General features: G+C 44.3%; 1 protein-coding gene across 2 annotated transcripts in view; it reads left to right on the forward strand.

Moving 5' to 3' along the window:
• The window catches only part of DEAF1 (DEAF1 transcription factor), a 519,741-nt gene that overhangs the window by 213,023 nt on the left and 279,865 nt on the right, over nt 1-26,853 (forward strand). For both annotated transcript variants that reach the window (XM_078682816.1, XM_078682815.1), the window contains exon 6: nt 25,915-25,980. In XM_078682816.1, coding sequence (XP_078538942.1) covers nt 25,915-25,980 — 66 coding nt within the window. The remainder of the gene's footprint in view (nt 1-25,914; nt 25,981-26,853) is intronic.

Consider the following 26,853-nt stretch of genomic DNA (forward strand, 5'->3'; position numbering starts at 1 on the left):
TGTTGCAGAGTAAAGTTGAGACAACACATCTTCGATTGAAAAGGCCATTACATTTGAAAAGACATACAGTTTTACTGATAAAAGCGTACTGGACACAAACGGTAATGTGTGTAAATTTCATCATATAGTGTATAGGCCTTAGGTGAGAGGGGAGTCTGCTCTTGTTTCCCCAGGGCTGGAGTGTTGGTGTTGGGTGAATAGCGACTTTTCCGCCACTCGCTCTTGCTGTCTCTGTGCTGCTAGTTTTAAACTGATGTGATCATGTTGTTAGGCTATTTTAATCTCCTGCACTTTTAATTTACTGCTGCTATTGCTTTTATGAACCTGACATCACTTTTTTTTAAAATGGACCCCTATCCTGCATTTGGCACCACGCAAACACTGGAATCCTGGAAGCACAACCTAGGCCGCCATCTTGGGAAGAGCGCGCTCTAGCAGTCGGGGGGGGGGGGGGTTTCTCTATAAAACATGCGGGCTGCTCGGACGCGCTGCTGGCGCGCCTAAGGCATGCCCGGATGCACCCGGAAGCAGCCAGCTCCAGCCATGCTGCCTGTTTTCCACCGAACGTGCCTTCTGCACGCTGGTTCTGGAGCAGAGAGAAATTGGGGTTGATTGGTGCATCTATGAATAAGTGTGGTCATGTTTGGGCGGTGCTGGATAATATGGCTAGCATCTGTCCGACTTGTAATTACCACTTTAACCATACTGTGAGCCTGATGCCCATACCCAGTTACACACCTCCTGCCCCTTTGTCTGTTCAGGGTGTTCAAGGTATTCAAGCGGCTCTGATTAATGCGAGGTCCATGACCAAACATGCTCCTGACATCTTCGAGTTGTTGGTAGATAGCCAGTTAGATCTGTTATTTATAACAGAGACCTGGCTTAATGGGTGTTTAGCTCCAGTCATCGCCTTAGCTGTCCAGGCGGGGTATAAAATTGCCAGGGTCGACCGCAAAACAGGCAGAGGAGGAGGGGTTGAGGTAATCTTTAGGGAAAACTGGACCCTTACTCTGGGACATACACAGGATTTTAGGGAGGGGGAAGTGTTGGATTTCCCCCTTACTATTTCTCCGCATTTTTTATTGGGAGCTACGTTGTTATATCGTCCCCCTGGGCAACCAAATTCTTTTCTAAAAACTTTTGACGAAGCCATCGTGCCTAGAGCCCTACACTATTCTAACTATCTATTGCTCGGCGATTTTAATCTTCACTTTGAGGAGAGGCTTAGAGAGGCTTCCAACACACACGCTCTTTACGAGTCCCTGGATCTGGCCCAATTGACTCAATGGGTCAATTCTCCTTCTCATATTGGGGGATTCCCTTTAGTAGTTCAAGATCCCCTCCCTGTCTCTTGGTCTGATCATTTCTTAATTCAATTTTCTTGGACCATTGAGCTATCCCATTCTTCCACTAAGACTTTAGAGGCTAGACCCCCTCCCCGTATTGAGCCTGATTCCTTTGGCAGAATTCTGGCAGATACCCGCCTGGGTACCTTTGGGGGCCTGTTGGAAGCGGTGGATGGATTTAATACTTGGGTGGCCATAGCAGTGGAGCATTTCTCTGCTCCTCTGGGTCACAACTAAAAACATCCTGTAAAAAGATTGCATTGAGCGCTGTTGGAGAAAGGCCTATTGTCCCCTAGCTAAAATAGCGCTCAGGAAGGCTCAGAACAATTTTTATTCAATGGTTAAGTTGGCCAAAGGCCACTTCTCTGGAGAGCGCATTGTCCAATCTAAAAATAATTCAGAAGAAATATTTGCAAAAGTTCAAAGCTTCCTGAATCCATGCGCGGAACGATTGGTGTGAGCAGCTCTGTGGATTTTTTATTGATAAAATTCAAGCCATACAGGATAGTTTCGGGACTGCCCTTCAATTGCAGGTGATTCATTCACATCAGACAGCCGTTACCTCTGATCCAGTCTGCCCATGTTTGACTACATTTACCACTATCCCGCTGGCAGACACTTTGGCAATACTTAAATCGCTTAATCCAGAAGTCAACAAAATAGTCTATCTGTCCCTCTTGACGGCAATGGTCCAGCAATGGTCCCACCTGAGTGGAAACAAGCAAAACTCTTCCCTTTGTTGAAAAAACCTACATTAAATCCCGCTACCCCAGCTAGTTACCGCCCTATTTCCCTCCTCCTGGCTGTGGCTAAGGTGTGTGAGAAAGCCGCTCACAAGCAGCTCTCGTAGTTTGTGGAGACTTCTGGTGCCCTCCACTTCGCCCAGTCGGGTTTCAGGGCCTCTCATAGCACTGAGAGAGCTCTGGTCGAGGTGGCGGAGGCGATTAGGGAGTGCCTGGATGCCAGCGGCAGAGCAGCTCTGGTTTTATTAGATATCTCTGCCGCTTTTAACACCGTGCCACACCGCCAACTGTTGGCGCGGCTGTCTCACATCAGCATCACCGTTCAGGTGTGGGATTGGATTGAATCTTTTCTTGCCAATAGAACACAGCAAGTATGGCTGCCTCCTTGCTCCTCAACTCCGCGGAGTCTGACCACAGGGGTTCCTCAGGGCTCTACATTGAGCCCTCTTCTTTTTAATGTTTATATGACGCCCCTTATCTACCTGGGAGAGGAGCTGGGTGCTAAGATCATAGCTTATGCTGATGATACCTAGCTCCTCTTCTCGTGGAAGAAAACTGATTTTTCTCCGACAATTCCTAAAAACTGTCTTGCGGAAGTCTTTAAATGGTTAGCGCAGGCCCAAGTGATGTGCAACTAGGAGAAATCGGAGGTACTCCTTTATGGATCCTTCCCTCCGCGTTTCAGAGAGGAAATCTGGCCTGTGGGTTAAACCCTTGCCTAATTCTATGGGGAGCCCAACGAAAAATCTGGGGGTCTGGTTCAGTGAGGTATTAAAATTTCTGCCTCAGATTAATAAATTAGCCGTGTGTGCTTCGGCACACTTAAACGATTAAAGAAGTTCCTGCCCTTATTGCCCAAAGGGGCCTAGGAAATGGTGACGCGCGCTCATCATGTCACGACTGGACTATACCAATGCTTTGAACATTGGTCTCCCGGCATATCAGCTAAAAAAGCTGCAGATTGTCCAGAACGCGACATAGAGAGCTTTACTGGGGATCTCTGGTAGGTGTAGCGTAAGACAGTCGCTACGGGATCTGCACTGGCTTCCGGTTGACCAACAGAATCTGTTTAAGGTTCTTACACTGGCCCATGGTGCCCTCTACAAGGCACTGACGCAGTATCTTAGGAGACGCTTTACTTTTTATGTGCCACCCAGACATTTGCGCTCCTCAGGCCAATGCCTCGCTGTCGTACCTAGGTACCGTTTGGCTAGCTTCGAGGCGGCCATGGCCTTGAATGCCTTGCCCTTTGAACTTCGCAGCATCGGTGACCTCAGGCTGTTTAAAAAACATTTAAAAACTCTGTTATTCAAATAATTTTTCAGCCGGGTCAGCTCCCTTTTTATCTCCATCCTTTGGCTTCCGCGCCGGGACACTTCCAAGTAGCCGTGCGCGTTATAAATGGAGGTTAACATAACATAACATATTGATTTGTTTTGGTCGTATTAAATTATTTGTTTCAATCACACTACAGAATTATCCAAAAAATTGCTTTCATTTGTGCTTTCCGTATTCTGAAATATTTGCGCAGTTCATAAACAGACATTTCAATTTTGTTTTGTGCTAGAAAGAAAAATAGCATTACACAGCACACCCTGAGTAGACAGCTAGAAAAATAACATCCTGCAGCCTTTATGTCTCACATGCGTACCTAGCAGGATTGTCACATAAATCCTCTCACTTTGAAGTCAGAGAAAGAAAAGTTAAGACAAGGCTTCCTGGAAGACACCGCCTTTCTTCTGACCTCAGTCTTTGAATGCACTGCAAATGTGACAAGATAAGAACAAGATATAAAGGCCTGTTTACAGAAATTCAGTGCTAGTGGAAGAATACAGTAAATAGGGTTTGGGCAAGTGAAGTGACAAGCTGAAGCTAGACATGCTAAAGCAAATAAAACCAGCAAATAGAAAGCAAGCAAATGTGAGTTACAAACTACAACGCCAATGGTAAGCAAAGGGCATAATGCATTCCCAGGGAAGTATTCCAAATATCCCCAAGATGTCTTTAGCAAACCAGATAGCCACGCTGTCTGGTAGAATTCGACCTACAAATGGGAGAGAAATGTAGGTCAGTTGGAAGATGAGGACTGGGTAGAAGCAAAGATGGTGGATCATACGTTGGTAATTTCCTCCCGCCTATGCTTGGTGCAATTTAAATACTTGCACAGGTTTTACTACAATTTTGAATGGCTCTGGAAGATGGGTAAACTTGCACACCCTCACTGTACTAGTTGCAACAAGGCAAAGGCTTCCGTTTACCATATCATTTGGGGATGTCTGAAGGTTGTCACATTCTATAGGCAAGTAGCCCAGGCTATTGACAATGTAGCGTGGTTGGCAGTACCATGGATCTAAAAATCCTAATATTGGGTATTTTTGAGGGAATAGACTTCTGTGCAGTCAGGAAAGAAATGATTGAGTGGGTTCGTGTGGATGCCCCCAAAAACAAGTAAAGGTGTGGGACAAATGGTGGGACTACGCTTGAAGAAATGATATGTAATAGTGTTCATGTCTGTCGCTTTGGCCAGATGTTGTCTACCTGTATTGGCATTCTCTGGTTGGTAATTCTGATAAGTTACACATTGTACCCCACAGGGTTGGAAGAGGGTTACTGTGCTGATACATTACAATTGTTCACTTCGTTTCTATGGCAAAATCAATAAAAAGATTATATTTCAAAAAAGCTAAAAGGGCTGGTATTCAGTCATTCAAGCTTGTCCTACAAGTCATCGAGCCACACCAGTTCACTTTAAACCTTTTAATATCCCCTGTAGACCAGATCACTGCTGCAGATGTGCCAAGGATCTCAGGAGCCCCAAAAACAAACGTGAGAGATTTCAGAATTTTACACTTTCATGCTATTTTAAAAGAAAAATATGATGCCTGTTTGTAAGATAACATTCAGCGTCGAAGGTGTCGTGGAAGAACGAGGTCAACAATGAGACACATTACCAGTCAATGATGTATTTGGATTCTATTTTTAATTACACATGACATCCGAGTGCTGAACATCTAATAGGTGCATTTCAGACAGGGAGTCAATGATATCCCCTCAGAAGAGGTTAAATGATGAGATGCGGCCTTTTGGTTATTTTTTGACTTTACAACCCCGAGTTACAATTCTTACTCCAACACTAGATCAAAAAATCATTTTCAGGGAAATTACTGAATGGCCCCATGTCTCGAATTTTAAATATATAATAAATCCAGTGTGTTCGAATTATCTTCCTACTTCCAGTTGATGTATAGTGTACACTTGCTTCCCAACTAAGTGTGCCGCACATTCACACCTATACAATCACACCTTGTGAGTACAGTATATTTCCCCCCATTTTGGATGGCACACACTTTTCAGCTCGCTCCTGCAAATCAGTCAGGGTAATAGCCAGTTTTCTAATGCAGTAGGTCTCATTAGGTCTGATTAGGTCTGGCATAGAGACAGTTTGGGATGTCTTTCCAACCTCTTGTACTGTAAAAAAAAAAAAATATATATATATATATATATATATGTATATATATATATATATATATATATATATATATATATATATAGGAACACCTCCTTCCGTGAAAAGAGAGAAGCCACTGCGGGGGATCAGGTCGGAGGAAACTTTATTAGAACACACTCGGCAAATGCATTTCGGCAAGTTTTGCCTTCTTCAGTGCCAGGTGAGTGTTTACCAGGAGGCAAGTCCCTTCTCCCTTTCATTAGTCCTCCTCACCGCTTATATATATATATATATATATATATATATATATATATATATATATATATATATATATATATATATATATATCTCGGTTCAAGATGTAAGTCGAAACGCGTAGGCGTCTTGTGTTGCGGCATATTAGTCATGCGATAAAAGAATTTGATGAATTAAGTAGGCGGATTTTGTGGTATCCATGACTGTTACATGGAGTGAGTGTGGCTGGACCGTTGAAAAGGAGCGGTCATTGTGGAGAAATATATATATATATAGATGGATAACAAAGAGGGACTTTAAGCCAGCTGTCTTCTTTCATTGGTCTGTCATTGTGCCATTCACATTTAGCTTCCACCCCAATTTAGCCACTGGCTCTATTGCACTCTGAGTCAGGAAATATTTTTCTCTTTTACATCTGCCTATAAAAAAAGCAATATACTTGCAGTAAAGTCCAAATTAAAATTAACAGTCGCACCAGCTTGCCAACGTGATACCTACTGGTCTAAAATGTTAATAGTAATCTTGAAAAGAGTGGTCGAAGGGCAGACTGTGGCATCATTGATTTCAGCCCTCGGAAAGACGTTGATACAACATCACAGACCGCCCTGGAAAGAGCTGAGCGCCAAAGGACTGTGATGCGTAAGCATTGACCTCTTGTCTGCTCCTGTCCATCTGTATAACAAGACTATTTTTTTACATTATATTTGATCTAATATTTATACCCATCGCCATGTGTCGAGCAAAATGTATTTCTCTGCAATCCACCAGAATTTGTCCGATCTTTTCTTGTGCATTGACATTTTACATGATATTAGAGTTTTAATTCCAGCAGTATGTCCAGCACCGGGGAGACAGACTGTGTTGAGCGGAGCCACCATTGCATGTGGGTCACATATTATTTTATTTGAATTATTTTCTTCAAGTCAGTAATTTGTGGCCTGTGCGATTCTTCAGAGGAAAACTGCTGCCAACGAAAAATGGCAGCATGTAGAATTGAAGAGTCAGAAGTTTGAAAGGTTGAGGCATTAGTCTGCAGGTGTTAGAAATGGGGTTTCTGGTTGTCAGAGTATGCACTCTGTACAAACAGGAACCACCACTCTAGTCAGGGTAATCTAGATGAACATTGAAAGATAACCTGTGCTCACCCGCCAGTAGCTTGGCACAGAGCAGTAAGGCTTATCTAAAGGGGCAATGTGTGAAGTATTTGTGCAAAAAAAAACACATACTCTTCCTACTCTTATTCTTCTTTCTATTCCTCTTCTTCCTCTTCAGTCGATAATAATTGTATGAGTAAATCATGACCAAGATGACAAAATTCCACTGAGTAGAACCAAAGTTATGAATTTTGAAAGATCAAATCAAAATCTAGTGCTTAGAATTAAATAGCGCTTCGAGGGGGGAGGGGGTTACTTCATTGCACGCTAGACTGGGGTGAATCCAAAATTCAGGACTCACGCTGGTCTAGCTGAAAAAGTACCTAGGATGGAGCAGACGTCGAAGACTTTATGCGTCAGTTCCGTTCCAAGCAGGCGATGAAGGCTTTGTCGATTAACCCTTTTATTATGCAGGCACCGCATTGTCATCGAGCCACGGCAGAAGTCTTTACTCTGGCAGAGTTTTTCACAGATCCAATAGTGTATTGTCTTGGCAGGGTCAGATGCCCAGTACTCATACCCAGTTGTGCCTTTGAATTGGGGGTGGCTTCAAAGCAGGCCCTTAAAGAGCACAGGTCCCCCTTTCTTCCAAGACCGGGCGCCAGACTATCAGTAGGAGGTAATCAGCCCTTTATGTGGAAAACAGGACACTGCCTTTTCAGGTGTGTCAGATTCCATCTCTCTTCCTGCCCAGGAAGACCTATCAGAATGCAGGGGAATGCACAAGTTGTAGCTGTCACCCACCCCAGATGTGTATTGGAGACAGGCTGCACGCACACAGAGCAGTAAGAGCAGAGAAATGTCCACTTTCTAAAAGTGCCATTTCTAAAACAGTAATGTTAAATTCAACTTTAGCATTAAAGGAAATTTATCATTGCCATTCCAAAGATATAACACAAGATACAGCTACTCCTTTCTGAATATGAAGAACAGCTTTAACATGTTTTAAGGAATTCCCAATGCTAGCCTTTGAGAGGAGTTGGCCTCACAGTAGTGAAAATACGAATGTAGCTGTTTGCCACTAAAAGTATGTGTCCTTCCTTTAATATACACAGCACCCTGCCCTTAGGGCTTAACTTAGGGGTGATTTCTGTGTAACAAAAAGTGAGTTTAAGGCTTTTCAAGCTGTTTAAAATGTCATGTCTGAGTGGCAGTAAACTGCCAACTCAAGCCTTGCAATAGCAGGCCTGAGTCAGGTTTGAAAGGCTACTTGTGTGGGTGGCACAACCAGTGCTGTAGGTCCACTAGTAGCATTTAGATTACAGGCCCTAGGTACATTGTATACCACTTTGCAAGGGACTTATAAGTAAACTAAATAAGCCAATTTGGTATACACCAATGTCACCATATTTGGCAAGAAGCACATGCACTTTAGCACTGGTCAACGGTGGTAAAGTGCTCAGAGTCCTAAATCCAACAAAAAGAAGGTCAAAAAAGAGGAGGAGGAAAGCAAAAAGTTTGGGGTGACCCTCCAGAGAGGGCCATTTTCCAATATGACACATCTGTAGACCTCTGTAGAATTTGTTTTCCAGACTCAGATGAAGTAGTATGAGTAGGGTCGCAACCTGTCTGAGAGAAAAATAGCGGCCATTTCATCATGTTTTTAGATTCTGGAATGCGGCCGGATTTGCACTTCTGTGTTCCTTTTTAACACAGTCATTCTGACTCTGCTGTAATGATAATTTATGATTAGTTTGGATAGCTCTATACTAATTTTGAAGGGATTTCTCCTTACATTGTTGTTTAAACTGTATCTTTCACATGGGGAATATACAGGCGTTTATTGATTTCCCAGTGTTTTTGCTGGCTGTGACTTAAAACTACAGGACATGCTGGCAAAATACCTGGCAGTTGGCAATCAAAGTATGCTAAATGCTTGCTCCCCTCGTGCAGAAAGTGTTTTAACGACCCAGCCTGTCGGTGGGATTTACTTGGCTAGTATTGGTAAATGTGTGAGCTTAATAAGGCTGTGAGTGCCTGTTCAGGCCTTCTAGGATGAAGTGGCTAGTCGCGTCCACCAAATGAGTAAGGGTTTTTAGGGATTCAATAAAAACACCGGAGTCTAAACCTATGACAGCAAACGGGCATCAGATTCCTTAAGCGGGAACCTTTCATCAAACTCATTTATGTTTTCAAAGGTTAATTTACTGCCACCTACAAAATGCTTTACCTTTCTATTGGGGAATCAAAGTAATAATAATGTTCACCATGGTGTTAAATGTAAGTCCAGAACGGCGGAATCTATTTCAAAATTTCAGGATAACAACTGAGTGTATAAACGAGCTCCATGTAGTTTTGTCTTATATAATTTTGTCATAGATGGGTACCCTAAATATCTGACATAGGTCCGGATCTATGCTGGATTCCTCTGTTGAACACCATTTATTTTAGCTAGTAACGAACTGCCAGAATGATATAGTAAGTTCAACAAGCATTGACACTGTCAATAGCTCTATTCTATTGACTTTACCAATGTTTTTTAACCAATGTTATGCACTGTTGGGAAAAAGGTGCTTATTACAGATGCTGAACAGCATCAGCAAAAAAAACAAGCATTTACAATGCAACGGTTTTGCCTTTGCAAAAGTTAGAGCTATTGGCATTGTAAATGACAAAATTGTCATTTATTTGTTGGTTTTGAAAACAGATAATGCCAATAGCTTAATCTCTCGCAAATGCTACACACAAACACACAGACCCACACCTACACACACACAGAGCCCCCCCCACACACAGAGCCCCCCCACACACAGAGCCCCCCCACACACAGAGCCCCCCCCACACACAGAGCCCCCCCCACACACAGAGCCCCCCCACACACAGAGCCCCCACACACAGAGCCCCCACACACAGAGCCACACACACCCAGCCACACACACCCAGCCACACACACATACACACACACATTCAGGGGAAGGACAAACACAGAAGAAGAAGGCAAGCCCTGACAAGCTAACAAATAAGAAGCAAGCAAATGGGTGACAATAAAGCTATCCAGTGGTAACTGATGGGCAGGTTATAAGCCCACTATAAGCACACACTGTGCCTCGCAGCTGTTAACAGTTGGTCCTTAGTAGCTTGGTCTGTCTTGTAGGCTAGACCTAACTCATTACTCTGGAAGCATTGCCCCCACTTGTACTACATTCCCCATAATGCCACGAACACTCACACTAAGAAAGATCCCTTCCCTTGAGCCAGCAGACTGACATGGAGACCATCACAACCAGTACACATGTCCTGGTGCTATGCAGTGTTTTTCAAGATATCAACCTCCTATGGTCCCTCCCAAACCTCCTGAGACGGTTGCCAGTCTAAACTCTAAGTAGTATTACCCAGCAGAACCATTTTCACCAGACCCTGTCCTGTGGAGAACCCCTAGTAAATAAGGTTTGAATCGCACTGCCCTACCCCCCCACCGAGAAAAAAATGACATTTTAAAGGACAGACAAACTCTATCGAATTTACAAGTGCTCACACATACTATTGACTATTGGTAGTGGGAAAGATACTACATCCTCTGAAGATCTACATGACACAATACTCCCACTTGAAATCCAAACCGATGGACTGGTGGACACTAACCTTTATCATTCAAAAAACTGTTGTATTTATCTGCTGCAAAATATTATTCTGTGGGCATATCTTGCCCTTAAAACCCTTCCACAATGGTGATGAGTTATTGTCACTTTAGATTCCTTTGCACAAATGTGTTGTGTATTGTTGAATTCAAATGAATGCTAATTTGATATGATGGAATGTCCCTAGTTGTTCATGAGGCGCTCCATCATTGTGATTGTAAACTATGTTCTTTTGGATCACAAAGTAAGAAAAAATCATTGTGATGGCTGATCCATCCTGTACATTCAGACTCATACGGTCTGCAAATATATAGGAAAGAGGAGGTAGGAAAGCTCTGATGCTCAGTGAGGTATGGAAATCATGGCCAAACGAAGGATGGGGTGGGGGGTTCTTACCCTAACTTTATCTTTTCCAACTTGCTCACTGGCTGGGTGGGCTCACTGAGTTTGGGAACTGCGCCCTACCTGCCACAAGGTGGCAAAACTCGGAGTTAAAGGCAAGGAATGGATTCTTGCATCACGTTCTGCCTCAGGTCAGAGCTGCACACGCCACCCAAGACTGAAGCTGGATTAAATAGTGAGCTCTGGGCAATCAGTGCTTCAGGAGGGGTCAGAAGGCTTCATATGACCGTGCCCTGCTCGACCCCCACACATGTAAATGTAAATCCAGCATTTGTAAAGCGCACAGCTACCCGGAGGCATCCCAGCGCTGGGGGCCGTGGGGAAGATTAAGCAAGCTATTGCACAGAGTTACATGGTGCTGGGCTGACCTGCCGCCGGTGCCGGGGATCGAACCGTGAGCCCCAGCGTCCGGTGTCAGTCGCCCTGGCCACTGCGCCACACCTCATGTCAAGCACGTTCACCCAGAAGGGTATCTAGGTGTTGGGTAACAGATATGTATTGTTACCCAACTCAATGGTACTCATTTTATCAACCTCAGAAGGATGAAAAGTTGAGTGGGCCCACTGGGATTTGAACCTGTGACCATGAGGTCGAACACAGGCCCGTACAGTGGACGTATTAGTCCACTAAGCCACCAGACCCACCCTGGTTTGGCGTAGTGCTAGGTGTCAGGGCAGGCAGCCATAACATACAAATTCATGCTATGCAGTAAATAATGTGGCATATCAGAGTCTGTAGGAGCCACAGCAGTATTTTGTAGCATGTATAGCCTGGGAGGGTGGATCCCAAACACCCCTATTAACGGGCCTCCATCGGAAACTGGAGTTGCCCGTTTAAGTATAAAGATATGTGGCTACTTCATTCCCCTGCACTTTGCACAAGATGCAATTAGGTGAACTTCCGTTAAGGGGCTTTCACCCTGTAATTCGGATTTCTCTCTCTGAAATTTGCACATATAACGCCATCTGTGGCCAAACGACACAGTGTTTCACGAATGTGCACAACATTTTCATGCCACGACATGACCAAAGCTATGTGTGGTGATTTGGAACCAGCATGTTCAGTTTTCAGGCCCCTGGAAGTCTTTTCTCTGTACCGCACCAATAACGGCTGAACTGATTTCCACTCACCTTGGCTTGGAGACCGAATTTTACAGCTAAAAGGCTCTTTTTTGTGGTTTGTTGTAAATCTCTTCAGTATTTTGAGGCAGCTATGTAACAACGCTTTGGGCGGACTTTCTTCCGTACACCGATTGATTCTTAATTAGTGCATACATGGTAAACATTAAACTATGGACCATTTCATGGGGGGAAAAAAATGAAACCGACTGTGACATTCAAGCCAAACTGGGTGAGAGAGCGCAAACTGATATAAATATATGAGTACATCACACTTACCTATAGAGAGCATAATTCATGAAGAGAAATGCCATGAGTGCTAATAGTATCTGAAATTATATTCTAAATGTATAGCTAATATAGAGATTTAAGTAGAAGTGGAACTAATACAGAAATGCGTGACATTATATGATTTTATTAGACGAGATTATTTTGAATCTATGTCGTGTAGCTGTTAACATATAAGATGGTCTGTGGTAAAACGCAGAACGTGGTAGGCCTCAGGGCCAGAGCTGGAGCTAAAAGGGAAGGTGTTTCTTTTCACGACACAGATTGTTTAACGTTTTTGGTCATTGCATTAATGGGCCATGATTTAGAGTAATGTTTTCTAAATAATAGAATAAGAGTTTTAACATGCTTTAATTAAATGAAGAAATTGAATGCTATAATCATAATGTGAAATATTGTAGGCCTGAGATGTTTTAGCATTGATTTACACGTACATGTCTGGGCTGAGAAATGTTGCAAGCTTTTTTTAGAAGTCTATGAGAGTTGGGTTCTTGGCGGCAGATATCTGTCTGCAACAGGAAAGGGGGGATCCAATTATAAGTGAATGAATAGAGGTCTGTTCAGTAGACGGCCCAGACATGGAGGAGGGTTCTGGAATGTTTAAGGGGTATCAGCGGGCCGGAGAAGAGACTGAGAAGCAAGGTCAACTCTAACGTCTGAGGCCCAATACAAAGCATCATGGAAAAAGCCTGAAGTTGCACCACGTGAGAGGCGTTTCGCAAGGGGCGTCTCAAATGTTGTTGACTGTTTTGTATTAGGGACAGCACCCCTGGGTGGAGTTAGAGCAGAGACCTGAGGACCCTTTAGAGAGCGGATGGGTAGGCAGTGAGGGGTCATGACTGGAGAACTTTAGGTTTTCACCAAGAGACTTAGAGTGGGTGACTTCCCTTGGGGGTCATTCATTGCTGACACCTTTGTTAGGTTGGGATTTGGTTAAGTAGGGATACCATCTAGAACAGGGTAGGGACGCCTAACCTGTGTTTGTTTTCCTCCAACCTAAATGAAGGAGAGATATGCGTCTATGCTGATAGCTTTGCTATTTTTGGAACTTGTGTTAGTGATTTCTGTTGCTCGTCTGAGGGCTTTTCGAGAGCACATGTATGTAATTGGACCTGTGTACCTCGTGAATCTCATTCTGAGATGCTTGTATTTGCAGCTCATTATATCTTTACAATAAACTTTTGAAACCTAGAAGTTGTCCGTGATCTTTGAGAGTAGAGTCCTTTCTTGGGTGAACTAATTTGCAGATAGGTGTACTGTTTCCTTCCAAGACAGGCAATAAAGGTTCAGTCGACCAGATCGAGGTTTGGATCAATAGATATAAGGTATCGATCAAAATCTCACCCTTTCAGTTGGTAGCTATAGAGGATGGTTGCCTTCTTGAGGACGGTGACCTAGGCCAGGTTAGCTTACCCCAAGGCCCCTAGAAATCGATGATCGGAAGAACAGCCCGCAGATGAAGATCCGGATGACGTGAGACAGAAAAAGCAGCAGTATCGGTCGAGAGTGAGTATAAAGGGTTATGCGTGTTAGATTGCGGTGTTTTTGTATTGTGTCTATGTTGTAATGTCTGGCGGAGTTGAATGTCTGTAGAGTGACTGTGGAACAGGTTGTGAGCGCGCGCAACCGGTGGAAATCTTAAGTTCAAGGAGAGCTTAAGTGGTTCGGGTGTATCGGACACCCAGAGTAATTGTCAACTAGTGTGAAGGGGGTCATGAGGTACCATTGATCACCCGAGAGACCGAGATAGGGGGAACGTAAGAGTGAGTGCGTGAGTAACGGACGCTGGTCGGAAGTTACTGTGTGTGTAAGTAACCTATCAGAGAGACGATAGACATCTCGTCAGTTGTGTTGACAATTACAGATAGACTGTGGACGTACAGTCGAGAGAAGTGACCGCTTGGTCGGAAGTAGTCATTTTTTCAGTGTATGAATGGGACGCATGCATAACCGGGAGACGAGTTGAGAAAGGAGGGGTGCTGCTGCGAAGCGGAGAAAAGAGACGTCAGGTGGTGTCGCGCAGTGATTGGCTGACAGGAGAAAGACCGCGCTGTGATAGGCCAGCTAGCGAACACGTCATACAGGGTCGCGACGTGATTGGCCAACAGGAGAAAGACCGCGCTGTGATAGGCCAAGCTAGAAAAGCCGCGACAGGATTGGTGGATTGTCATCAGGAAGTAAACAGAGTAGCGAGGCTGGATTTTGTGCGCATAATTATGAAGTGTTTTAAATGGTTGAAAGCGCTGTTTAAGAAAGAGAGGCGAGGATCGTATGAAGGGGAAGAAGCCCCGCCGGAGGGTACGCCAGCTCGTTATATGGCAGTAAATGTTGGGTTGCATACGATCCTTTGGATATCAGAGTGGAGTAAGATTACTGAAGGAAACGAGGAACTGACGTTCCCGAAGTACGGGACGTTCAGATTAGAGGTGTTACATCGATTGAAATCAGTCATGACCTCAAAGAGACCCTTGCCTAGACCAACCCAGTTTGAAGCCCTTGAAGCATGGCTTAGGGCAGCGCATGAAAGGAATATGAACAGACGACAAGAAAGGGTGAAACGCTCGGTAAGGGCAGTACAGGATGCCAGGTGGGATGCGGATGCTAAAAGATGGAGAGTGCATAATTTGGAAATAAATAAACTGTACCCAGTGTTAGAGGCGCCAGTAAATAAAAGCCCCCTAGAAGAAGATGATGAGAGCGAAACAGAGGACAGCCTGATAAACAGATTACTGACAGACAGGCCACCCCCGTATAATAGAGCAGGGGGAGAGGTCGAGAATACTGAAGGAGAAAAGGGGGGCATTGCAGGAGAGCATAGACCGCTTCCCAGTTCACAGTGGGATCCTGAGCCAAAGAAAGAGTTGTTCCAGCCTAGTCAGGTGCAGCAGGTGGTCGGTAGGTTTGTGGTACAAAGAGCGCCGGAAACGGAAAGCGCCACATCCTACCCATTACCAGATGCACTACAGGTACCTGTTACCATAGGTCCTATAATATCGATATATGACCAAGAGAGAGCAAAAGGGGAAGAACGGAAGCGGAAAGACAGAGAAAGAGCAGAGCAGGCAAGGAGGAACGATACCACTAATTCCCCAAGTCAGATGCCGATACCCAGAGAGTGGAGTACCCCGATGCACACAGCAGGGGACCCAGGGGGAGATCCTGGGGGCCCCAGATGGCCAATGGATCTGAGGGGATCTGGACGAAAGTCCTTTCAAGAACTAAATGAGTACATGAAGCAGTGGGATGAGGCAGTGAAGGCTCAAAAGTGCATCAATGCTGCAGAAGCAGAAAGGGAAAAGGCAGGATGTGTAATGGGTGAGACTCATTTTTGGGTCTCAGCAGACGGCAGAGCAGTGTTGCCCAATGAGATGGTGAGTCCAATGGCTAGACTCATACATGGTCCAGTACACTTAGGGAGAGATGCTATGCTGAGAGTGTTTAGACAGACTTGGTACAATCCTAAGTTTAGAATAGCAGCAGAAGCAGTGTGCCAGCGTTGTGTGACCTGCCAGCAGCTGAATGTAGGGAAAAGAACACCAGTTGCACTAAGTCACATAGGAAGGTCTGGAGGTCCATTCAACAGAATGCAGATAGATTTCATTGAAATGCCAAGATGCAACCGCCTCCGCTATGTCCTGGTGGTTGTTTGTGTGTTCTCCAGATGGGTTGAGGCATACCCTACACGTAGGTGCGACACCCTCACAGTGGCTAAGTTACTGCTTAGAGAACTTATCCCTCGTTTCGGGGTGCCGGCCTTTTTGGAATCAGATAGGGGAACACATTTTAACAGCGAGCTTGTGAAGATGATTTGTGTTGCACTGAATATAGACCAAAAGCTCCATTGCAGTTACCGACCAGAAGCCTCAGGAATTGTGGAACAAATTAATGGCACGATCAAGTCCAGAATAGCGAAAGTTTGCTCCTCAACGACCCTGAGTTGGCCTGATGCCCTGCCATTGGTACTCATGAGCCTTCGTAGTACCCCAGACAGAAGAACAGGGTTGTCACCACATGAGGTGTTAATGGGGAGAGCAATGAGGCTGCCATCTATTCCAGCTACTGCACTGTTAAATATCACAGATGATATGATCCTGGACTATTGTAAGGGGCTGTCTGACGCCATGCGTTCTGTGTCCCTTCAGGTGCAGGCTGCAGAGGTTCCAGCGTGCCAGGGCCCTTGCCATGACCTGTATCCTGGGGACTGGGTCCTGGTGAAGAAACATGTGAGAAGAAGCTGCTTGGATATTCGTTGGCGTGGGCCCTACCAGGTCATCCTGATCACAAGTACAGCTGTAAAGGTGGGAGGCCTGCCCAATTGGATACACGCGTCGCATACGAAAAGGGTTCCAGCACCTCTGGAAACAGCTCCTCTCTCGGATGGACGTCCAGCTGAGGACCAAGAAGCCATAGAGGGGGCTAGCCAAGCTGTAGAGGTGCCAGTAGAAGCAGGGAACGAGTCTGACCAAGCTGAGGACGGTCAGTACAACAGCGAAACAGAAGACGCTACAGAAGGAGAAGACAGCTGGGAGTACGAGTCTGACCCTGACAGGTCTGAAAGAGAGCGAGAACAGACCAGAAGGAGAAGGAGTAGAAGGGCACGTGGAGAAGCAAATTGGCCGCAAAGAAGAAGTTCTAGCCTGAGGTCAACTCCAGAAGCAACCCTTCCTCCGATATCAGAAGACTCAGACCCAGAAGAAGGTGCTCAGGGCGCTGAGGCACCGGACCGAAGAAGGTCAAGAAGAGTGCGTGTGCCTAACAGAAGATACTCCACACCTGAGTGGACATATCTGGCGACAAATGTCTGTGAAACCGGAGACAGGGAGGATCCGAGCGGTGGTGGTGTCCAGTTCTGAGCCCATTATCACCGTGGAAATACAACTGTTGGTACCCGGTGTCGAACAAGAAGGGTCACTAACATTCGTGCTCCCCAGACCTCCCCGCCTCAGCAAGTTAAAACACATGTTTCTTACAGAATTGAAATTCCCCGACTTTGGTACCACGATAACAGCACATGAAGAGCATACTCTTCGCATGGAAATATTGAACTATGCTATTGAAGCTGCAACCACAAATCTAATAGTCGATTGTTAAAGGACTTTGTAAATAAAGCAAGCAGAAGAAAAGAAGATTACCTAGCGCCCAGGAAGCAGAGAATTTTAGGGAACCCCTTGAGTGGATGGAGAAGGGCTAGGGTTGTCTTTTTGAACTGTGAAAGGACTTTTTGCGAAAAAGGCTGTCAGCCTCCAGCTGTGTGGATTCTAAAGACAAAAAAGGATTGAAAGAGACTGTAAAGGAACGAGAGGAAAAGAACTTTTTTTGCAAAGAGAAAGGGAAAAGCTAGATTGTCTGACGAAATGGAGGCCGGCACCCCGAACCGCAGAGCTAAATGTATAATAGGTACACTAATAGTAGGAGTGATAATATTAATAGCTTTAGTGGTAACAATTTCTTATGTAAAGGGACATGAGGAAGAGGTAAAGGTAACTGATGCGAATTCTGTAGTAACACTTACACCCACTGTTGCAGGTGAGAAAAGGGAAAACACTCAAGAGAAAGCGTTATTGGCTGCAGAAGCCCGCAGGTTACATGTAGACGAGTCCCAAGGAGACTTTAGGTCAAATGCTTATGCTAAACTTTTGTATGAATACGTGGATGCCATGGAGGTTAAGGATTGTTACGTCTGCATGCAGTTGCCTGCGTCTGTAGATGAAGGAATTCGATATCATCACCTCCCTCTGACATATGGCATTACATGTAGCTTATTGCTTAGTATATTTTATGAGAGAGATAGTTTTGAATACTATTTCTCCAATTATGATTCTGTGTTGCCAGAAGTCCCGAATTATAAGCAGATGAATAAATGGGATTACTGGAAGAGTGAAGACAGATTGGCCAAGTTCTTCATTCCTTGGATTACCTTAGATACTTCACATGCCCGTAGAAATAATCTGACATGCAAGGTGTCAGAAGTCGAGAAAAAGTTCATAGGGCAGGTGGATGATCGTTACAGGAGACAAAAGATTTTGAAAAAATCAGGACAAGGGAAATTAGATTGGACCGAGGAAGAGAAGTCACACAAGAGAAAGGGTAGTAGTGGTCCAATAGCTTTAGATAAAGCGCAGAAAGGAAAGTTATGTCTTCACCGAGCCAAAACGTATTATGAAAATGTATACGTGGGTGAAGTTGACTGTGAACATGCTTTTAATTTAGAGTACTACACTAAGGATTTCCTGAAGGGAATGCAAGTGATTCCAAATGTGTATTTTGTATGTGGAAGAAATGCTTACGTGAGACTACCTGACAACTGGTATGGATCATGTTACTTGGCAATTGTCTTCCCCAAAATATATCATGCACAAGACTTATTGATCATTGAGGGCCAGACATCATCGAGGGGAAGGAGAGATGTAGGTGATGCCGAAATGGTTGGAGATGTCTTTGGAGCTATGTTCCCTCTTTTGGGAATAATCCTTAATGATGTTAAAATTAGACGACTGGCAACAGTTGTCGACAGGTTGTCTGCCAGCACTGCTCAGTCCTTAATGCTGGTAGAAGGAGAGATGCAATCGATAAGGGCTATGGTTCTTCAAAATCGGCTTGCATTAGATGTCTTATTAGCAAAAGAGGGCGGAGTCTGTAAGGCTTTGAAGGTTCAGGAATGTTGCACTTACATTCCAGACCTTTCAAAACCCCTTGAGAAAGTTATTAAGAACATAACTAATATACACAAAGAGATCGAAGACTTGAGTAGAGAAAATGTCTGGGAAAAGGTGGGCCACGGAATGAGTACAGTTGGAGGGTGGTTTTCCACCTTGGGCAAAAGCTTTATTTGGTATATCCTAAAGCCTATCATCATAGTATTGATCTGTGGGATAATATTGTGGGGATTGGTGAGGGTATTCAAATGGTACAGAGCAAGAAGGTCAGAAAGGGCCCAAAGAGAACAGTTGCAGAGATTGGCTGCCATACAAGATAATCAGTACAGGAGCCTGAGAGCTCTGGAAGCGCAGAGAATGCCAGCAATAACTGCAGTTTAAATGTTAGTGATGACCCCGAGAGGTCATCAAAGGGGGGAACTGAGAGAGCGCAAACTGATATAAATATATGAGTACATCACACTTACCTATAGAGAGCATAATTCATGAAGAGAAATGCCATGAGTGCTAATAGTATCTGAAATTATATTCTAAATGTATAGCTAATATAGAGATTTAAGTAGAAGTGGAACTAATACAGAAATGCGTGACATTATATGATTTTATTAGACGAGATTATTTTGAATCTATGTCGTGTAGCTGTTAACATATAAGATGGTCTGTGGTAAAACGCAGAACGTGGTAGGCCTCAGGGCCAGAGCTGGAGCTAAAAGGGAAGGTGTTTCTTTTCACGACACAGATTGTTTAACGTTTTTGGTCATTGCATTAATGGGCCATGATTTAGAGTAATGTTTTCTAAATAATAGAATAAGAGTTTTAACATGCTTTAATTAAATGAAGAAATTGAATGCTATAATCATAATGTGAAATATTGTAGGCCTGAGATGTTTTAGCATTGATTTACACGTACATGTCTGGGCTGAGAAATGTTGCAAGCTTTTTTTAGAAGTCTATGAGAGTTGGGTTCTTGGCGGCAGATATCTGTCTGCAACAGGAAAGGGGGGATCCAATTATAAGTGAATGAATAGAGGTCTGTTCAGTAGACGGCCCAGACATGGAGGAGGGTTCTGGAATGTTTAAGGGGTATCAGCGGGCCGGAGAAGAGACTGAGAAGCAAGGTCAACTCTAACGTCTGAGGCCCAATACAAAGCATCATGGAAAAAGCCTGAAGTTGCACCACGTGAGAGGCGTTTCGCAAGGGGCGTCTCAAATGTTGTTGACTGTTTTGTATTAGGGACAGCACCCCTGGGTGGAGTTAGAGCAGAGACCTGAGGACCCTTTAGAGAGCGGATGGGTAGGCAGTGAGGGGTCATGACTGGAGAACTTTAGGTTTTCACCAAGAGACTTAGAGTGGGTGACTTCCCTTGGGGGTCATTCATTGCTGACACCTTTGTTAGGTTGGGATTTGGTTAAGTAGGGATACCATCTAGAACAGGGTAGGGACGCCTAACCTGTGTTTGTTTTCCTCCAACCTAAATGAAGGAGAGATATGCGTCTATGCTGATAGCTTTGCTATTTTTGGAACTTGTGTTAGTGATTTCTGTTGCTCGTCTGAGGGCTTTTCGAGAGCACATGTATGTAATTGGACCTGTGTACCTCGTGAATCTCATTCTGAGATGCTTGTATTTGCAGCTCATTATATCTTTACAATAAACTTTTGAAACCTAGAAGTTGTCCGTGATCTTTGAGAGTAGAGTCCTTTCTTGGGTGAACTAATTTGCAGATAGGTGTACTGTTTCCTTCCAAGACAGGCAATAAAGGTTCAGTCGACCAGATCGAGGTTTGGATCAATAGATATAAGGTATCGATCAAAATCTCACCCTTTCAGTGGCATGAGAACATTTTCCCAGTGGCGATTTCAGCTTCATGTCTGCGGATCCAAGTGGACTTACTGGCTGGGCCATGGCTAGAAAATGTAAGAATAGAACTACCGGACATTAACCTAAAGTAGAGTATTTCAAATAATAAAACACACGGACGAGAACTGCCAGACATTAGCCGATTGCACATTGTCTTTTAATGAAATACCCGACCTAGAGCTGATTGGTGTGACTAAAAAACGGACAGTCTAATTAACGAAACAAAAGATCTAGAACTGCCTCACGTCACGATAAGGCAGGCACCGTCAGATACATACATGACCTCTAAAAAAAATCCCCCATGAAACCAGAATAGCAGACTGCTGCAACAAGAAAATAGAGCAGAAAACGTTCAAGTAGACATTGGATATTTGTAATAATAGCAATGGTTTTTGCGTAGCCCTTTGACGTTGCTAGGTGCTACAAATTACCGCTGTTACAATTATTCAATGTGTTCCGCTTTGAAGAATGAAATGCTGAGTTGGCGCTGCCGACATTCAGACGCCTTAAAATCTCGCTCCCTCTTCACCATTTCCAGGCTCCTGGAGAGCAGGGCGACCCATGTACCATCTCCCTCTGACAACCGAGGGTTGGGATCACCCTAATGCTCCACCCCGAGGCTTCCGACGCTCTGTGTGACCTGTGGCGCAATTAGCCTTCACATATAATAGGAGTGAAGTCAATATTCTGTTCTCTGCGCACACTTTCAAGTACCTGACCTGACCCGAGCATCCCTGACCCGACCCCTCGTACCCGCCCCCCCTTTCCGTCTTCTCAAAGAGACACATATTTATGCCACCACCTGGGGTGTTTTCTGCTGCGCAGAAACACGACGAAGCCGCTGCCAGACAAAAACAGCAAGTGTAAGTCATGGGTCGCACTCCAACATACATGGACATACAAAAAACAGCAAGTGTGCCAGGCCGACAGTTTACGAGAATGTCGGGGGGCTCGAAAGTTGTGTAAGTCACACCACAAGAGAAGGAAGCAATAGAGAGGCTGAAGGCGTTGGGCTTCCCAGAGGGCTTGGTCATCCAGGCATATTTCGCATGTGAGAAGAATGAGAACTTTTCTCCTCAGTCAGAACTTTGATGATGAATAACAAAAGGATTTTTTATATAATATATATTCATGTTTATTTAAGATGCGCAGAAAATATTACCAACAAGGAAACAATGAGACCTTTGCCATGAGGAAGAGGAGTATGCCACAGCCTGCCCAGGACGTCCAGTTTTCCACGTATCACCTGAACTGTGCTTTGTCACCGTATTGACAGATTTTCATGACACAAATATCAAGTGACTGGGGTCGCACTTTACTTAACTTGATCTGCGTAAGGAAGCGGGCTGAGGGAAAGTGAGAGGCATTATAATGTGCAGATATTAGTTGCACCTTGCTGCAGGGAAGATGAAATCACCGCTGCAGTAGCCAGTCAGCATTTGCAGTCTGCTGCACAGTAACTTGGTCTCAGGCTCCTCCGTCCACCACCAAATTACTCGTGTCCCGCCTCTAGCACGGCCCTCGTGATACCCACTTGTATAGCAGGGTTGTATTTTACAAGGCAGTATTACCTCCGTAAAAACCCGAAGCAAACTTGCACCAAAGGAAACAGCCTTTCTTTTTTGTTTGCATGGTTTTTGGTTAGATGCAACAGTCCCTTGCTAACCTATAGATGGATTTTACTGCTACGTTGTGGGCTCCTTTTAGGCAGCAATGAATGCAGCCCACATGTGTAAAAGCTATGTCACCACAGGAATCAGAGATGACATGCTTCACTTGGGAAAAATGTGTTGAACACAAAAAAGGACACTTGCCTGTACTTTTAACCTTTTCATGAAAGAGAGACTGATCTGGAGGACGACGTCACCATGCGCAGTGTTTAATTGGCTGATGAGCCGTGCATTTTCCAGAGTCCACCACAGGAGGATTTGCACTTCAAATTCTATTGATGGGTGTGGGGAGTACTGAATTTTGATTGATTACTTTTAAAGTGTGTTATTTCACACCATGTGCAGCTTTTGAAGAACCGTTTACCTAGTTAAAAAAAAAAAAAAAGTTGTGTAAGTCAAAACAGGGGACAATGGGGAAGGAAATAAGCACGTCCCTAAAACGAGAAAACAAGTCAGGTCCTGGGCCGGCAGCCAATCACAGCACGGCCCGGGAAATGACATCACGTGGGTGTCCCGAGCCGGCAGCCAATCACAGCGTGGCCTGGGGAATGACGTCACGGGGGTGTCCCGGGCCGGCAGCCAATCACAGCGCGGCCCGGGACACACGGCAAAAAGGGGCGGGACTTAAAAAAAGAGTCAAACGCCCACGATTCGCGTTCTGACCGGGAAAAGTGATTGACAACGATGTCTTCCAATGGCTAGCCTCCATTTATGGAGCTAGCCAATGGAAGAAGGGGTGGGTTCAAGTCCCCCATACTGTTCTAACATTAGATTTCGCCTACGCGAAACGCTGCTTGCGCAGCTTTCGACAGGCGAAACCTAAAAAAACACAGAGTAATGATGCTTGCAACATGTGTTATTGCGCAATGTAAGCCTATGTGTGATGATGCCATGGCAACCTGAGAATGATGATAAATTCATGTGCATGCTTCACTCTGCATAGACATATATGTCAAGATCCTGAGGAGGGCATGTTTTTTACTTTTTAATTTATTTAACGTTCCAAGATAGCGTATGCCTATCAGGTAAATTACAAAACTATAAAAGGTGCTCAAAAGTGCAATATTTAAAAGGAGTGATCAGGAAAAGAAAAAGAAAAACACTTTTTTAAAAACTCAAGGGGTGAGGGAATGGCAGCAATTAAGGAGCTTGTGAACAAGTAAACTCCACTGAGCAGCGTGAGCGAAGGAGACCAGAGGGGTAGAAGAAAAACAAAGATGTTGGGCGGTGTGAGGAAAAAAAAACGACAAAAAAAAGTTGAACAGGAGTTCGGATTTGAGTAGGAAGCCACACACAAAAAGCAAGAAAATCCATGCACGCCAATAGAGTTCAGAAACAAAAAAAAGGTAGGTCCCTGATGGGGAACCATGGAAAAATATAATTTATCCAAACAAAAGGATTGCAAGGAACCTATGCTTCGCAAGTGTGAGCGAAACACAAGAAAGGAAAGTCATCGAATAAGAAGTCTATGAATTTGCATTTTTAGCAATATGTTTTTTAACAGACAGCTAAGCCTAAAAATTAGATGTAATCTAAGCCTAAAAATAAGAAAAAAACTGTAATGAGCAATAGAAAAGGACACTGTCACTGATTACCTATATTTAACATAGCCACCATGTTTTCTAAGCATTTACGCCCCAGAATCAATGAAGTGGTAGAAAATGTGGAGATTTTTTTTTATTTATTTAATGAGTTTTATATAGCGCTGGCTAGACCCGTAGGTATCAGAGCGCTTTACATTCGGTTACACAATGTTACAGAAAATGATAACAATTACATATTACGTCAAAAATAAACAACTCATTAAAAGAGGAAATAAAGGTGAGATAAGTAGGGAGGAGGGTGGGAAGTGTGAAGGGGGAGCATGAGGGAAAAGACGGCAGGAGATACGAATGGAAGTCTGCCCAAAGACCGACTGGGTAGGTGACGACCGAGGAGGGAATCCACAGCTCATCTCCCCTTTAGCTAAACAGGGTAGCTCCATCAGGCATCAGTCAAATAGCTAGGTCTCAACTGACGAGGGAAAGTTCACATAAGAAAGTCCAGTGGATAAACAGGGTGGGAACAAGGAGCAAGGACGGGTGAGGGCAGGAGTCAATAGCTGGAAAGAAGAGAAGAGTAGAATGGTAGGGTGAAGGGGGAGTAGGGAGATAAGGTCAGGAGAGACGCAGGAGAGTTTGCCCAAGGACCGGCTGAGTAGGTGATGGCCAAGGAGGGAATCCATAGCCCATCTCCCCTTTAGCTCGCGAGGTAGCACCACCGGGCATCAGTCAAAATGGCTGGGCCTCAGCTGTTGATGGAGAGTTCAGAGTCAATGACTGAGGGGACCATCTTGAGGTCAGGCAGGGGGGGATGAGTCATTGATGTACGAATTCAGAGGATCCCCACAATTTTCTACAATCCGATGAAAGGGGGTGCAAACTAAGCAGAGGATCGGCATGATGAACGGAGCAAGGGTCCGCATGTATTTGGGGGGAGCGCGTGATCTTGAGTGGGACTGTTCACGTGGGACTTCTTCAGGGCGACACTCACTATTATGAGTGGTTCTATCTTCCACCCCCTGTCGTCTATTTGACACTCTTTGTCAGCTGTTATAACCTCATGTAACTCCTCGTTAGTTCAATGTCTATTAAGCCTGCCAACAGCGCAACCAATTTAATTCGCGGTTTCCTGTTCCCTCCCGCGCTCTTTCTATTCCCCTACTCGGGCAATTTCAGAAAAGGTATCTTTCATTAAGGAAGTCCTCTTCCATCAGGCCTCAATCCTATTGGCCTTCATGCGCATTTCTGTGCCCAAAGAAGCGTGTAGTGCCTCCTGTTCCTCGTACACGCCAGCCTTCAAAGGTGGCCCTCTTTTTATATTCAATTGTTCCAAATAAAATCTCATAACTTTATAAGATTGTTAAGGTATCATTTTAAATAATAACATTGTCAGCTATCTACAGTCTTGATTATAAAGAAATGAAACCGAAGGGGTTAACCACAAATGAATGTATGCCCTGGCTGGCCCTTTGCAGAGGATTTTTTGCAAGCCTCGATCTTGATGCAAGTTGTGTGTAAGTCATTTCTTAATGGAGAGATGCACTTTTTAACCTCAATGAGTTTAAGCCAATCTCAGAATCATGTGCCAATGTAGATGAAGTGTCACTTTAAACACAATAATATCAATCAAAGAATGCATCTTTGTCCATGTGATAAGTGCAGCCTGATCCATGTGGTAATTGCATCCTGATCAAATTTCAAATGAAAATATATCATTGATTTCAAATTTGATCAGCAGGAGAGTGGCGAGAACAGAGTTTGAGCGCCATTTCAGGTGTAAGTGTTGGCAACTGCTATACAAGACAGGCCTGCTCAAGTTCTGTATCCATTACTTCATCTTGTCTTTCTTGCTGTAGGATGAGCTCCTAAATCCTCATGCAGCTTCCTGCACCTGTGCCGCCTGCTGTGATGACCTCTCTGTGGTAAGTTGTCTATTTTTAGTCACCAGCTATGGTCGGAACCATGCTCCTGTAGTTTATTGGTTACCCAGTTTTTCTACTATCAAAGCACATTATGGTATATATGAATGTTAGGGCATAGCTGAAAGATGACGCACAACACTTCATACAACCTCCTAATAGATTAATAAACTCATGTTCTCCACTTCCTGTACTGTCTTCCTGGAGTTACCATACCAAGCTTACATTTGGGGTCAGAATGGTCTTGTGTTTGAAAGAAACATAGTCCCATGGTTACCTTTTTTGCCTGTAAACTTTGTTGGCTAGGACACTATGCTATCTGATTGTATAAAGCGAGCAGGCAGGTAATAGGGATGAGCCATGTTGTCCTCATTTAGGCTTATTGCATGGTATGATTGACTACTGCATATTACTTTGACGGAGGCAGGTTTGCCGAGACCAAAGGACGCTGTTTGGCGTTTAATCCAGCAGTTCTTGGGAGTCTGTGCCATACTTTGATCACCACCACACCTCAGATTACATCTCTGCTTATCATTCCCAGATGGCCATCTGCACTGTTGCTCGAGAGCCACTTCTGAGTTCAATTAAGAACAAGCAAACACACACTTTACTTCAAACATGTTTTTTTGGGAAACAATGCAGATTTTTGTTATACTCGTTTAGCACTTCAACCCCGACTTTCAGCTGTCCCTCATTCACCTGTTGTTTTCGTCATTGCATTCGCACTTTTTCTTGTCTTGTCGTATATCACATTTAAACAGTGGCAACGTTTGTGTTTTTTCCCCCCCGAAAACATGTGCTGTACACTGGTGTCACCTAACTCTCCTGTACGGAAATGGTGAATGGCACAAGAAGGGTAGTCGCTTGAAAGTTAAA

This window comes from Lissotriton helveticus, chromosome 3_1 (assembly GCF_964261635.1).
Source record: "Lissotriton helveticus chromosome 3_1, aLisHel1.1, whole genome shotgun sequence".
Classification (NCBI taxonomy): domain Eukaryota; kingdom Metazoa; phylum Chordata; class Amphibia; order Caudata; family Salamandridae; genus Lissotriton; species Lissotriton helveticus.